Source organism: Fragaria vesca, linkage group LG6 (assembly GCF_000184155.1).
Source record: "Fragaria vesca subsp. vesca linkage group LG6, FraVesHawaii_1.0, whole genome shotgun sequence".
Classification (NCBI taxonomy): Eukaryota; Viridiplantae; Streptophyta; class Magnoliopsida; order Rosales; family Rosaceae; genus Fragaria; species Fragaria vesca.
The window spans coordinates 8103669-8114507 of NC_020496.1; the positions used below are offsets into that span (position 1 = coordinate 8103669).

General features: G+C 40.4%; 3 protein-coding genes across 3 annotated transcripts; 1 reads left to right on the forward strand and 2 right to left on the reverse strand.

Moving 5' to 3' along the window:
* The first annotated feature begins 11 nt into the window (after positions 1-11).
* Positions 12-1588, forward strand: LOC101293800 (reticulon-like protein B12-like). The gene is made up of 4 exons (XM_004302618.1): positions 12-301; positions 547-727; positions 1116-1327; positions 1419-1588. Exons 1-4 carry the CDS (start codon positions 235-237, stop codon positions 1586-1588), a joined length of 630 nt encoding a protein of 209 aa, XP_004302666.1. The 5' UTR covers positions 12-234.
* On the reverse strand, positions 1362-3973 carry LOC101315355. Its single transcript, XM_004302607.1, has 3 exons — positions 3706-3973; positions 3530-3588; positions 1362-3083 (listed from the first exon to the last, which is right to left on the reverse strand). The coding sequence occupies exons 1-3, from the start codon at positions 3937-3939 to the stop codon at positions 1991-1993; spliced, it is 1386 nt and encodes a 461-aa protein (XP_004302655.1). The 5' UTR covers positions 3940-3973; the 3' UTR covers positions 1362-1990.
* Positions 3974-5133: 1160 nt separating this feature from the next.
* Positions 5134-10598, reverse strand: LOC101297569 (putative disease resistance protein RGA1-like). The gene is made up of 5 exons (XM_004305104.1): positions 9462-10598; positions 6476-9290; positions 6002-6092; positions 5709-5868; positions 5134-5611 (listed from the first exon to the last, which is right to left on the reverse strand). The coding sequence occupies exons 1-2, from the start codon at positions 10596-10598 to the stop codon at positions 6483-6485; spliced, it is 3945 nt and encodes a 1314-aa protein (XP_004305152.1). The 3' UTR covers positions 5134-5611; positions 5709-5868; positions 6002-6092; positions 6476-6482.
* Positions 10599-10839: the final 241 nt, after the last annotated feature.

The following is a 10839-nucleotide window of genomic DNA, read 5'->3' on the forward strand; positions in this document are numbered from 1 at the left end:
TTGTACATTGTGGAAGAAAATAAAAGAAAGAGAGAAAAACCATGAATGGGTTTGACACTTTTAGGCTGGAAGCTTGGTCATCAGTCATCACTCTATATATCGGATGAAAAAGCCAAGATAGCCCCATTGTTTCTCTTTTACTGTGGAATCATCTCAGTTCCTCAAAGCTACATCCTTTTTGGCTCTTGGAGATCTGGATTGGATTCAGATTGTGTTTTTGGGTTCTGAGTTCAAATGGGTTCACCGGAAAGATTGTTTGGCCGGAAAAGAACCCTTCATGAGATCCTTGGAGGAGGTCTTGGTGAGTCATTTTCATCTTTTGTGATGATTCTGTCACTTTTTTGTATCATGGATTCTGCTCTTTTCAGTTCTTAACATCTTCATATTGCTATAATTATGTCATTCAATATTGGAGTTACTTCAAAGTTGAGCATTAATTTGGGTACATGTAGACCTTGGTGTTTGATCCAGTCCAGAATTGTGGTCGGTTGCTTTGGATTTAGGATTTAATGGTTCTGATGAGACTTGCTTTTTGGGGTGATATAGTTGCAGATGTGATCTTGTGGAGGCAGAAAGATGTGACAATGAGGATAATGTTAGTAGCTTTAGCTGCTTGGGTGGTGTTTGAGAAGTCTGGTTATACGTTGCTATCACTGGTCTCTAGTGTTCTTCTCCTCCTCTTTGTCGTTCTCTTTCTCTGGGCTAAATCGGCTGCCATTCTTAACCGGTAATGTGTACTAAATAGTGTGCTTCTTGACTGTTATCTGGTGCCTTATAGCTGAAGACATTGATGATTTGTTCAATTGATGCAAACTCTTAGTTATTCATCTGAGAACTGAACAAAACCATAGATGTTTAAATTTCATTATGAAACCCTGTTTGGACATTATAATTTATGAGAGAGTTCAGAGTTTTTAGTCCTTAATGAACTGTCTTACATTTGTTTTCATCCCAAATAATGTCAAACTTTTCAAGACAACTAGGATGATTGATGAAATACATCTTTCAGTTGCAAATTTCGACTTTGTGCTGCATATGTTTCATCAATTACTGATTTTATCAAATGTAGTCGATATCTTATTATGACTATGATTGACAAATGCCATTGTGAACAGGCCAGCTCCACCCCTGCCTGAATTGCAGTTATCAGAAGAAATGGTGAATGAAGCTGCCGCTATCATCCGGACTCGTGTAAATGCTTTGCTTTTGGTTTCACTAGATATTTCTCTTGGTAAGGACTCGAGGTTGTTCTTCAAAGTGGCGGCTTACCCGCTGCTGATTTATTTTGTTGGTGGCTTGACTGATTTCCTAACTTTGAGCTACACCAGTAAGTTTTATTTCATGAGGTTTGCATAATTCAGAATTGAGAATTCAAATGTCAATATTGGTTGATATGATTTTCATTTCCTCTATTGCAGGCCTCGTCATTGTTCTGACAATACCAGCGTTCTATGAGAGGTGTGAAGATTATGTGGACAAGTATGTCATGATGGGGTACAGGAGATTGCTGCAATTGTATGTTAAACTAGATGAAGAATATGTGAACAGATTTCAGCACTTGGTTCTGGAGAAGAAGAAACTAAGTTGATTTCTCAAGGCGATGTGTAGGACATGAGTGTGGTGTTCATTTTCTTAAGTCCTTTTTTGTTCTACAAATTACAATGATATCCTGGTAAAAGTGTTACAAATTTTGTATCTAATCCACAGAATGATTATAGATAGTTGGTTCTGTACATGTTCACTCCAAACACCAAATTGGAGCTTTTGTACCTCCAACTAGTAAATATTCACAAATTTCCAAAATATATTTAGTAATGAGACTAAAACCTGAGCCGAGCCAAGGAAACAAATACTCTCAGAGAGAGAACTTGGAACCGAAATCATGACAGCCATGAGTTCCAGAGAGAAACAAGAGCAAAAAACAAACATCAAATTTTTCTAGACTTGGTCACCACCACAGTCGGCTTGCGATTTCTCACTATGCCAAGTCCTAGCTCTGGCCATCTCGACCTGTGTCACCTTGATAAGACTTGCGTTTGAGCTGTGATGCTGGAGGAGGCGGAGGAAGTGACATGGGCTGTGATGCTAATATACCTTTGTTATCCCTTGGATCCATAGCATTACCACCCTGGAATGGCTGTTCCATTGCTTTGTTTGTCATCTGCTGAGGGTTGAAACTCATGCCACCTTGATAATATGCAACATTTCCTTGAGGATCTGAGGAGTTGGTGAAACCATCTGCAGTTCCTTGACCCCCTGGTGTAGCTTGCTCAAAAGGAACACCAGCCTGTCCTGCATTCCAAGACTGTGGATAACCAGGTGCAAAATTCATGTTAGGTACTGAACCTGGGGGGAAACCCAACAAGGACCCCTGTTCTTGTCCCACATCCTGTCCAGAATCCTGTCGTACCATCTGATAGGGAGCACCATAGAATGGTTGAGATCCATCAACTGGGAAAGGATAGCCAAACTGAAGGTTGGGCATCATCTGTACTTGATTGGAATTGATAGGAACTGCATAATTGGGGGGCTGCATAGAATGCATGGGTGGGTATTCAGAAAAGGGAGTCTCAGATGTCATTCCTTGCTGCTTATCTGAAAACTGGCCGGACTCCTGCATTGGAGCACCTGATGAATCAAAGCTTTGTTGATGGTAGAGATTTTGGGGAACAGGCCTGTCAAAGCCTGGCGGTCGGCTGAGATCTGGTGGATTATTCTGAATTTGTCCAAAACCTGGAGGTGGTGTAGGCTGCATGACTGGCCTTGGAAGTGATTGTTCTCGTTGAAGACGAGCTTTGTCATCACGGTCATGGAACTGGGAATTTGAACTAGGAGAGAAGACTGGCCTTGGTGGAGCTCGGGCAGTGGATTCAGATGCCGTAACTTGGTTCTTACTCCGTGCTTCTGATTCAATTCCATCCATTTTCTCCGCATTTGGCTGTAGAAGGTGTGCATGTGTCTCATGGATGTGAGATTCAAATTCACTCCTCTTCAGAAAGGATTTGAGACAATGAGGAGCGGCACAAATGAAGATCCCCTCCATGATTTTAATAGTCTGAATCTTCTGAATACGTTCATCACAACTGCGCAATATAAATCATCACAATTAGAGGTTCACACCATTCATCATGAATTAATCTCTCCTATCCCTTTGTCCAGAAAAACAATCACTCATTGTCAACCATATCCGATCAATTTCTCCAAAATACTATTATACCAATGCAGTGACAATCAGATGTGGAACTCATCCAGTACCATCCTAACAAATGCATTCACATTGTTGTGACATATCTCAACATTATGAACCAATTATCAGCAGTACATAAACAAATTGTCCCCCCTTCAATCAAATTGGTGTACTAAACACGAACGTATCAGCTCCTAGTTCAAATACAGTTCACCCTCGAAACCAATTCATCAAACTAACGATCAAAGTGATAGTATCAAAGCTAATAAGTAGAACAAATTTGAAGATAACAGAAGCCAGCAACAATAGTTCGACTCGGTTTATTAGTTGAGAGAAACTAACAGGTAGCAGATTGAATCACTCCTAGCACAATCCAAGCAAAACGCATGTTCACAAGGGCTCTGCAACAACACACAACAAGCTATTCAATCCAAACAAATCCCACAAAATTCAACTTAAAAACCTCAAAACTTTTACAGCATTCAATCCCAAAATATACGAAGCTCAATTTCACATACCAGTCGCCCATAGATAGCAATCGGGAAATCACAGCGGACACAAAAGTGGACACGCTCGCCGAGCTGACGACGGGAGCGGCGGCCGATGGTCTTGACAAGCGAAGCGGCGGTGGCGGAGCCAATGCCCTTGGCCACCGGAAGGTCGGCGAGGACGAGGTGGTCAGGGCAAGCGGCGTTGACGGTCTCGCCCTCGGTTGGTGTAACCTTCTTCAGTCGGATCTGAAGCATCGTCATCAAATTGAATTGAACCCTAATTCTCCCAATTAAACCCTAAACAAGAGAAATTGGGGGGTATGAACTAAATCTGGGAAATTGGGAGAAAATTGAAGAAAATAGAGGAAAGGTTTGAAAGAGAGGATGAATTGAACAAGGGAAAGAGTGGGATTTTGGGGTTGAGACTTGAGAGTGAAGACGGTGGATTTCGCGGGTTCGAAGAAGAAGGTCTCAGCAAGATTGGATAACATTTTAAAGGTTATCAATTGGGTTGGGCTCTTATGATTTCTGAAGGTGGGCTGGGTTCTCATCTGGACTTTGTTTTTGGTATTAATGAATGCACATTTTGCATCGGTTTGGAAAAAATGTCTCGAGACTAATCCGTGCCGGGTAATGTTAAAACACAAAAGATCTCCGAAAAATTTGGCCTAAATACGTTTGCTTATTTTGCAAAAGCAAGGATAAGTTGACAACTATGACTAGTAAATACGGTCAAGTTTTATCTAAGTTGGGTAGGTTTGAGATCATGGAGTTGTATAAATTTACTGTGTGAAAAATCTGATAAGCAAAAGTTCATAGCTACTACTGCCACTTATTGTCATTACATTGTGATATCTGATATTGGTTTTGTTTTACTACTCATACACTCTTCTTTTAAGTACCTTTGTGCTTTGCAAATTCATGTATTACTTTCCCGTATCACTATATGAATATAATTTTTCTCTTGCAAGTAGTGTGGATGTTTCTTCAACGATTTATTAATAGTTCTCTTTGGACTCGGATTAGGCTGGTATAGTGAATTTGGTGCTGAATCTGAATATGAATGAATGGTTAAAAGCTTCAGACAATTCATGTGGCTACATGAGAAGTTTTGGATCACATATTTTGAGCGCCAGAGGGCAATATGCATGGTCGCTGATAGTTTCACAGCTGAACAAAACGTTCTGATATTGGAGATAGTTAAAGGTTGCAAATTAAGTACAAGAGTACTCCAACGTGGTGAAAGAAATATGGTGGCAATCCTGTACAAGAAAAGCCAATCTCTGACCTCCATGGTTAGCAACCCATCACTTTATTTGTTGAAGCTTCTTCTATTTAATGTTTCGGCTATTTAGAGAAACGAGAAAAGACCAGAAGTTACTGCCAGAAAGGGGAAAAAAAAAAAACCAGAAATGAGAAAAGATCAGCCAATTCATCTAGAGTTCAGGACTCCGTCACATAATTAATTGTGGTTGATTTCAATATCAAGAAATGGTTACATTTTACAATAGTTCGGCACAACACAGATCTAGCATATATAGCCATCTGTTCTTTCAAGAACAATCTGTTGATCAGTTTCACCAGCCTGGAAAAAGAGGATTATAGAGCCCCAACTTACATATGCTCTACCTGACATATATACAAAAGTTGGCGAAATGATACTTCATTCAAATGGAAGCAACCTGAAGGCAAAGATCTTCCTGCTTGAACATTGGCTTGGCTTCGAAAAAGCAATTCAACATTTGCCTTAACCTCACAAGTCTGAGCTTGTCTCGACTATATATGCCATATCATCCGTCAGACATCACCCACTGTTTCTATCAGAAGAAGTCGGATTTGACGTGTATGAGTTGCTTCGCATGACAACAGGAGTGTACAGGACTAAAATCCCACGATATATATTGCTATGAAGTACACATTTTCTCTTATTTAGCTGAAAAAGGATAAGGAAGAGTTGGTTTAAATATCTAGTACATAGTTCCTACCTAGACACGGAGAGCAACGCGCAGTGACGAATCACAAGGTTATACCTTTTCATGCAGCACTTTGAAGGTCACTTTAAACGCAGAACAACGAAAGCTTCTTTTTTTCTGAAAGGGAACCTGTTGGCTAGGCACCAAGATAGAGTGAAGCCGTGGATTTTCCTGCATGCCACAGGAATATAGTCTGATATTGCCACAAAAAATTCCCCTGCACAAACAAATAAGGGAAAGTTGATAAGGAAAATATAGATCAGAGGCTAGGGAAAAATTCAGAAGAAAAGAAAATGTGAAAGCTCGCTTTCTTTCGACGTGAAAGTTCATGAAATGAGGTAGGCTTGTACCTGAACTCTTTGACCTAGAACGGAAGTACTCTTCTCCAACTGGATACATACCCGTAGGCACATATTTATCTTGCAGCTGGTGTTCAAATAGCTTCAAAATACAGTAAAAATGAAGTTTGGTCAATGATGGAAACAAATTAGTGCTTAGTGCTTACTATAATGATTAGGAAAAGTAGTAGCTTTTGCAGTGTCTGACTAGACTAGTATGATTTGCAGTAAGGTTTCTAATCTTGTAGCTTCAGAAAACTTAGAAACCCAGTATTAATCAAGCCTTAACATTAGCTAGCTACTTGCTAAGGCAAAGTAAGCAAGTCAATACAAAACTTTAATCTTTTTTTTGTTGTTGTTGTTGTTTCCAAACAACAAGTATAATCAAGTGATTTGAAAGTGCATGACATTCTCAAATTAGAAAAAAGAAAGTGATATGAAAGTGAGCGAGACAAAAAAGAGCTATTAAGTCAAAGTAAGCCTTACCCCGTGATTAGTGAATATATTGGTGTTGAATATGAGAGATCTTAGGCCACTCTGGGCCGCTCTCCTCGGTGCATCTTTCGCTTAGAAGGGGACACAGCCAGATATGTAGCCGATCTAATTTGGTGAGGCGGTGCATAGCTTGGACGGAAGGTAGATACATAAGATTCTCGCAATTGGAGATATCCAAGGAGCGAAGAGATGCAAGGTCTCCCAACCAATCTGGAATAGCCTCCACTCCATCAAAGGACTCTATCGACAAATAGGTCAAAGACGTCATGTGTCGAATTTCTTCAGGCAGAGACTTGAGCTTTGGCCACCCGTAGATAGATAATGATTCAAGTTGTGGTAGAACCTGAAAAGCAGGGAAAGAATCCAGATCATTCCGAAACCGGCCAATTAACAAGGAGTCGAGACGGGTGAATACGTATGGGGATTCCATTGCTAACCCACTGGGTAGACTTGTTAATCGAGAACAATTAGTAATCCACAACTGACGGAGAAATGTGAGCTTGTCTAAACTTGGTAGACATGTCAACCGGGAACAATCATCAATCCACAACTCACGGAGGGATGTGAGCTTGTCTAAACTTGGAACCGTCTCTAGATGAGGACACCCTCTAATTGTCAACTCCTGAAGAGAGACGGGGAATTGAAGATCAATTTGTGAACTTTCACACTTCCAGATTTCCAATTGACGGAGGGATGTGAAGCCGCCGTGTAAAATTGGAAGAGACTCTAGACTGCTTACAAACAACTGCTGTAGACATGCAGTGAGAGTGTCAATTGAAATGGATGTTACCTTGGGGCACTCGGTTATTCTCAAATCAGAAAGAGAGGAGCAGCAGCCTAGCCCACTCGGTAGGCTTGCCAACTCAGGACATTGCGAAAGCCCCAGTCGGAAAAGGGATGGGAGGCCCTCTGATGGAATTGGAATGGACGTTATCTTTGGGCAACTCCATATTCTCAATTGTTGAAGAGATGTGCAGTATTGTAGCCCCTCAGGAAGACTGGATAACTGTGGACAGTTATATATAAAAAAATTGCTCAGAGATGGGAGACCACCATGCTCGGGAATGATTGGAATGGACACTAGACTCTTGCAATTATCTATATGAACCTGCTTGAGAGAGACTGGGAGCAGGCTATCAGGTAAACTCCTCAGCTTAGGACAGTTAAGAATAAAAACTAGCTCAAGAGATGCGCCGCAGTCAAATCCATTGGGAGCAATGCAACTTAACTCCTTACAATTCACTATCTCCAAAGATGCCAAATTCTTGTTGTTTCTTAACGTCCCTTCCGGCAGACTAGCAAGTCCCTCGACATCATGTATTCCCAGATGAGTGAGACTAGTCAGTTCATAGCTTAAAATACTTGCTATTGGTATGCCACTGTCCACTTCTCTTATCTTCAACTTTTTGAGAGATGGAAACCGACTGGGAGTACTTCTCAGTTGCTTACACTTCACGAGGGTCAGCTTCTCAAGGCAAGGAAAGGCCCTTAACGTTCCTCTTGTTTCCACCCAATCTGTGAGATTCTCAGCCTCCTCAATACGTAATGATCTCAATGCAGGAAACACAGCATTTCTCCCGTCACTTGTTGCACTGGAAATCCGATCGTAACCATAAAACTCAGACCCCAAGCACCTTAGCTTCTGCATGTTCCTCATCTTAACATGTACAAGATTGGGAAGATGGCCAAGTATTGGGACTCTTTCGCATTTGTTGCACCCTGCTAGTTCAATTTCTTTCAAGTTGCTGGCAAGCAATAACCATGATGGAAAGTTCACACCCATGAACCCCTGAATCTTCAGAATTTCCAGATTACAATGTGGTTTCAGTCCTTCAAGTACATCATCCTGATTGTCAACATTGTTGCTTGGTCCACTAAGCTTCCAGTCAAGAGTTAACTTTCTTATCTGTTTCTTATCAACCAGCTTCGCTTTCGCTGCTTCTTCTCCATCTCTTACATGCTCCAGATTATAGATAGACAAGGCATCTCTCAAATGGTTTAACCCACCCAGTTCCTCAATCCTAGGCCCAGTTTCCTTGCCCACCTTTAGAAAAGGTAATGATCTGAGATTCGTCAATCTTCCTAATATCCCAACTGGAACTTTTGCATGCTTACCAAAATAAACATGTCTCAAGTTGATCATATTAGCAATTATCTTTGGGAACTCTTCAACATGATAAGGCATTTTAAACGTCTCAAGGTAAAAGAGTTTGCCGATAGATTCTGGAAATGATTTGACCTTTGTTTCCATAACATTCAGATACCTCAAGTGTGTCAACTTTCCAATTGAACTCGGCAACTTGTCAATGTCTGCCTTGTATAGATTTAACACACGTAAAGATCTAACCTTAAGGAAGGTACTCCCCAGTGCTTCTCCCTTGAAAAATAGTGAGCGCGAGTTTGCCATGTTTGACACACGTTCTGCAAGATCATGAACAAGATCGTGCATCTTGCATATTGTATTACCATAGTAATCGATTTCAACATCTTGAAAAAGGGATCTTTCTGCCAAAATGTTAAAATATTCGTTACCTCTGTCTTCCATCTCCATATCAATTTGGGTGGAATGAAGCCATCCTTGAGCCATCCAAAGTTGAACCAAGTCGGCCTTTTCCATTTCAAAATCTTTGATGAACATCGAGCAATATGCAAAACACTGTTTCAATGATGAATTTTTCAGTTCATCAAAGCTCAACTTCAAAATCGACATGATTCTTTCTTCTTCATCAGGTAATTCCCATATCTTACTATCAACAATTGAATTCCATTCATTGCTTGTTTTAGAACGCATAATGTTTCCTAAAACCTGTAATTAAATTGGTTATGAAATTAGATTTCAACATAACAATACAATAGTCAACTTCACTGATATTGTTTAATTTTCCCCTCATCAACAATATTTGGAACAGAACTTGTTGTTATCACATCAAAGTAAAAAGAAAGCACTGAAAAGCTTCAAATGTATAATGTAGCTTACCTTTGCCACTAATGGTACACCTCCACACTTTTTGGCAATCTCCTTTCCAATTCTCGCTTGATCTTCAAGTATAGGCATACTTCCGACAGGAATTGCTTTATCCTTCAATATGAGCCAACATTCATCATCTGATAGCTTCCTCAAATCACACCTAGGAAGGGTCTCCACCATTTTTGCCACTTTGTCACTGCGGGTAGTAACGATAATGCTGCTTCCCTGGGCATCGGTAATTCTTAGCAAACAACTCATCAAATCATTCCATTTTTGAGCATCTTCATTCCATACATCATCAAGTATAAGAAGGTATCTCTTTCCTTTCAACTCTTCTTTCAGAATATTACATATAGCATCTATAGCTTGCACAGCAGCATTTTCTGGTTTAAGAGCTTCCAGGATCCCTCTCAGAATTGATCTGACTTCAAAAGGAGTGGATACACATATCCATATCTTTTTCTCAAAGTGCCCGCTTATCTCAGATTCATGATATATTGATTTAGCCAAAGTTGTCTTTCCAAGGCCCCCCATACCCACAATGGCCAAAACTGAAAGATCACTTTCCTGATTGTGGTTTGCTTTGATCAGGGCTTGAACTGTATCTGCCACAACAGTGTCCCTCCCAATGATATTGTTTTCATCTTGTTTTAAGATAGAGTAGGTCTCCCTGTCAATGCTTATACCATGGGAAGTTGTTGCATCTAAGGATGGTCTAGCAACTAAGCCAATAGCAGTTGCCTTCTTGTTCAACTCATCCAAGGCGGTGTTGATCTTCTCAATTTTATGTGCCATTTTAACACGAAACACAATAGGATTAGAGAGGGAAAAGAAGTTTTGCACCTTTTTCTTCAGCTGGTTTCGCAGTTCCACCTTACGCCGAAGAAGCTCATATCCGTAGTCATCTAACACATCCTCGGCCTGTTGAGCTATGTCTTCAAGCTTCTTCACCCACAGCTTCACAGCCTCTCCCTGATCTTGTCGTGGATGCTCTGCATCTCGTAGCACAGCCTCAAGAATGAGCAGTGACTCACGCAGCTTTGTTATATCTCCATTGAATCCCCATACAAGATTGAACTCTTGAGCGGCAAGAGAAGCCACTTTCTTCAGTAATTCTTGAGCACCGAAAGTGAGAAATTCAGCCATTGATTTACGATCTGCAGGAGTCAACGAGCTGAGACAAATACTAGTTGCAGAAACTAGGAGAGCAATATTATTCTTCTCTCTTTTGTATAAGTGTGTAAGACCAGAGTGTGCCAATGAATGTAATCCATCGACCTTGTTTTTAAGTTGTAAAAGTTATAACATGTGTTATAAAAAATTAGTTAAAATATTTGTAAACTGTGTCTTAAAGTTGTAATATGAGTTTTAACAACATTTTTAATCA

Coding starts and splice junctions, on each gene's coding strand:
- LOC101293800 (XM_004302618.1), top strand. CDS start 235: ATGGGTTCACCGGAAAGATTGTTTGGCCGGAAAAGAACCCTTCATGAG. Junction 302..546: donor GATCCTTGGAGGAGGTCTTG/GTGAGTCATTTT, acceptor GGGGTGATATAG/TTGCAGATGTGATCTTGTGG. Junction 728..1,115: donor TCGGCTGCCATTCTTAACCG/GTAATGTGTACT, acceptor CATTGTGAACAG/GCCAGCTCCACCCCTGCCTG.
- LOC101315355 (XM_004302607.1), bottom strand. CDS start 3,939: ATGACGATGCTTCAGATCCGACTGAAGAAGGTTACACCAACCGAGGGC. Junction 3,589..3,705: donor TTGCTATCTATGGGCGACTG/GTATGTGAAATT, acceptor GTGTTGTTGCAG/AGCCCTTGTGAACATGCGTT. Junction 3,084..3,529: donor AGTGATTCAATCTGCTACCT/GTTAGTTTCTCT, acceptor TATATTGCGCAG/TTGTGATGAACGTATTCAGA.
- LOC101297569 (XM_004305104.1), bottom strand. CDS start 10,598: ATGGCTGAATTTCTCACTTTCGGTGCTCAAGAATTACTGAAGAAAGTG. Junction 9,291..9,461: donor GTGTACCATTAGTGGCAAAG/GTAAGCTACATT, acceptor ATTTAATTACAG/GTTTTAGGAAACATTATGCG.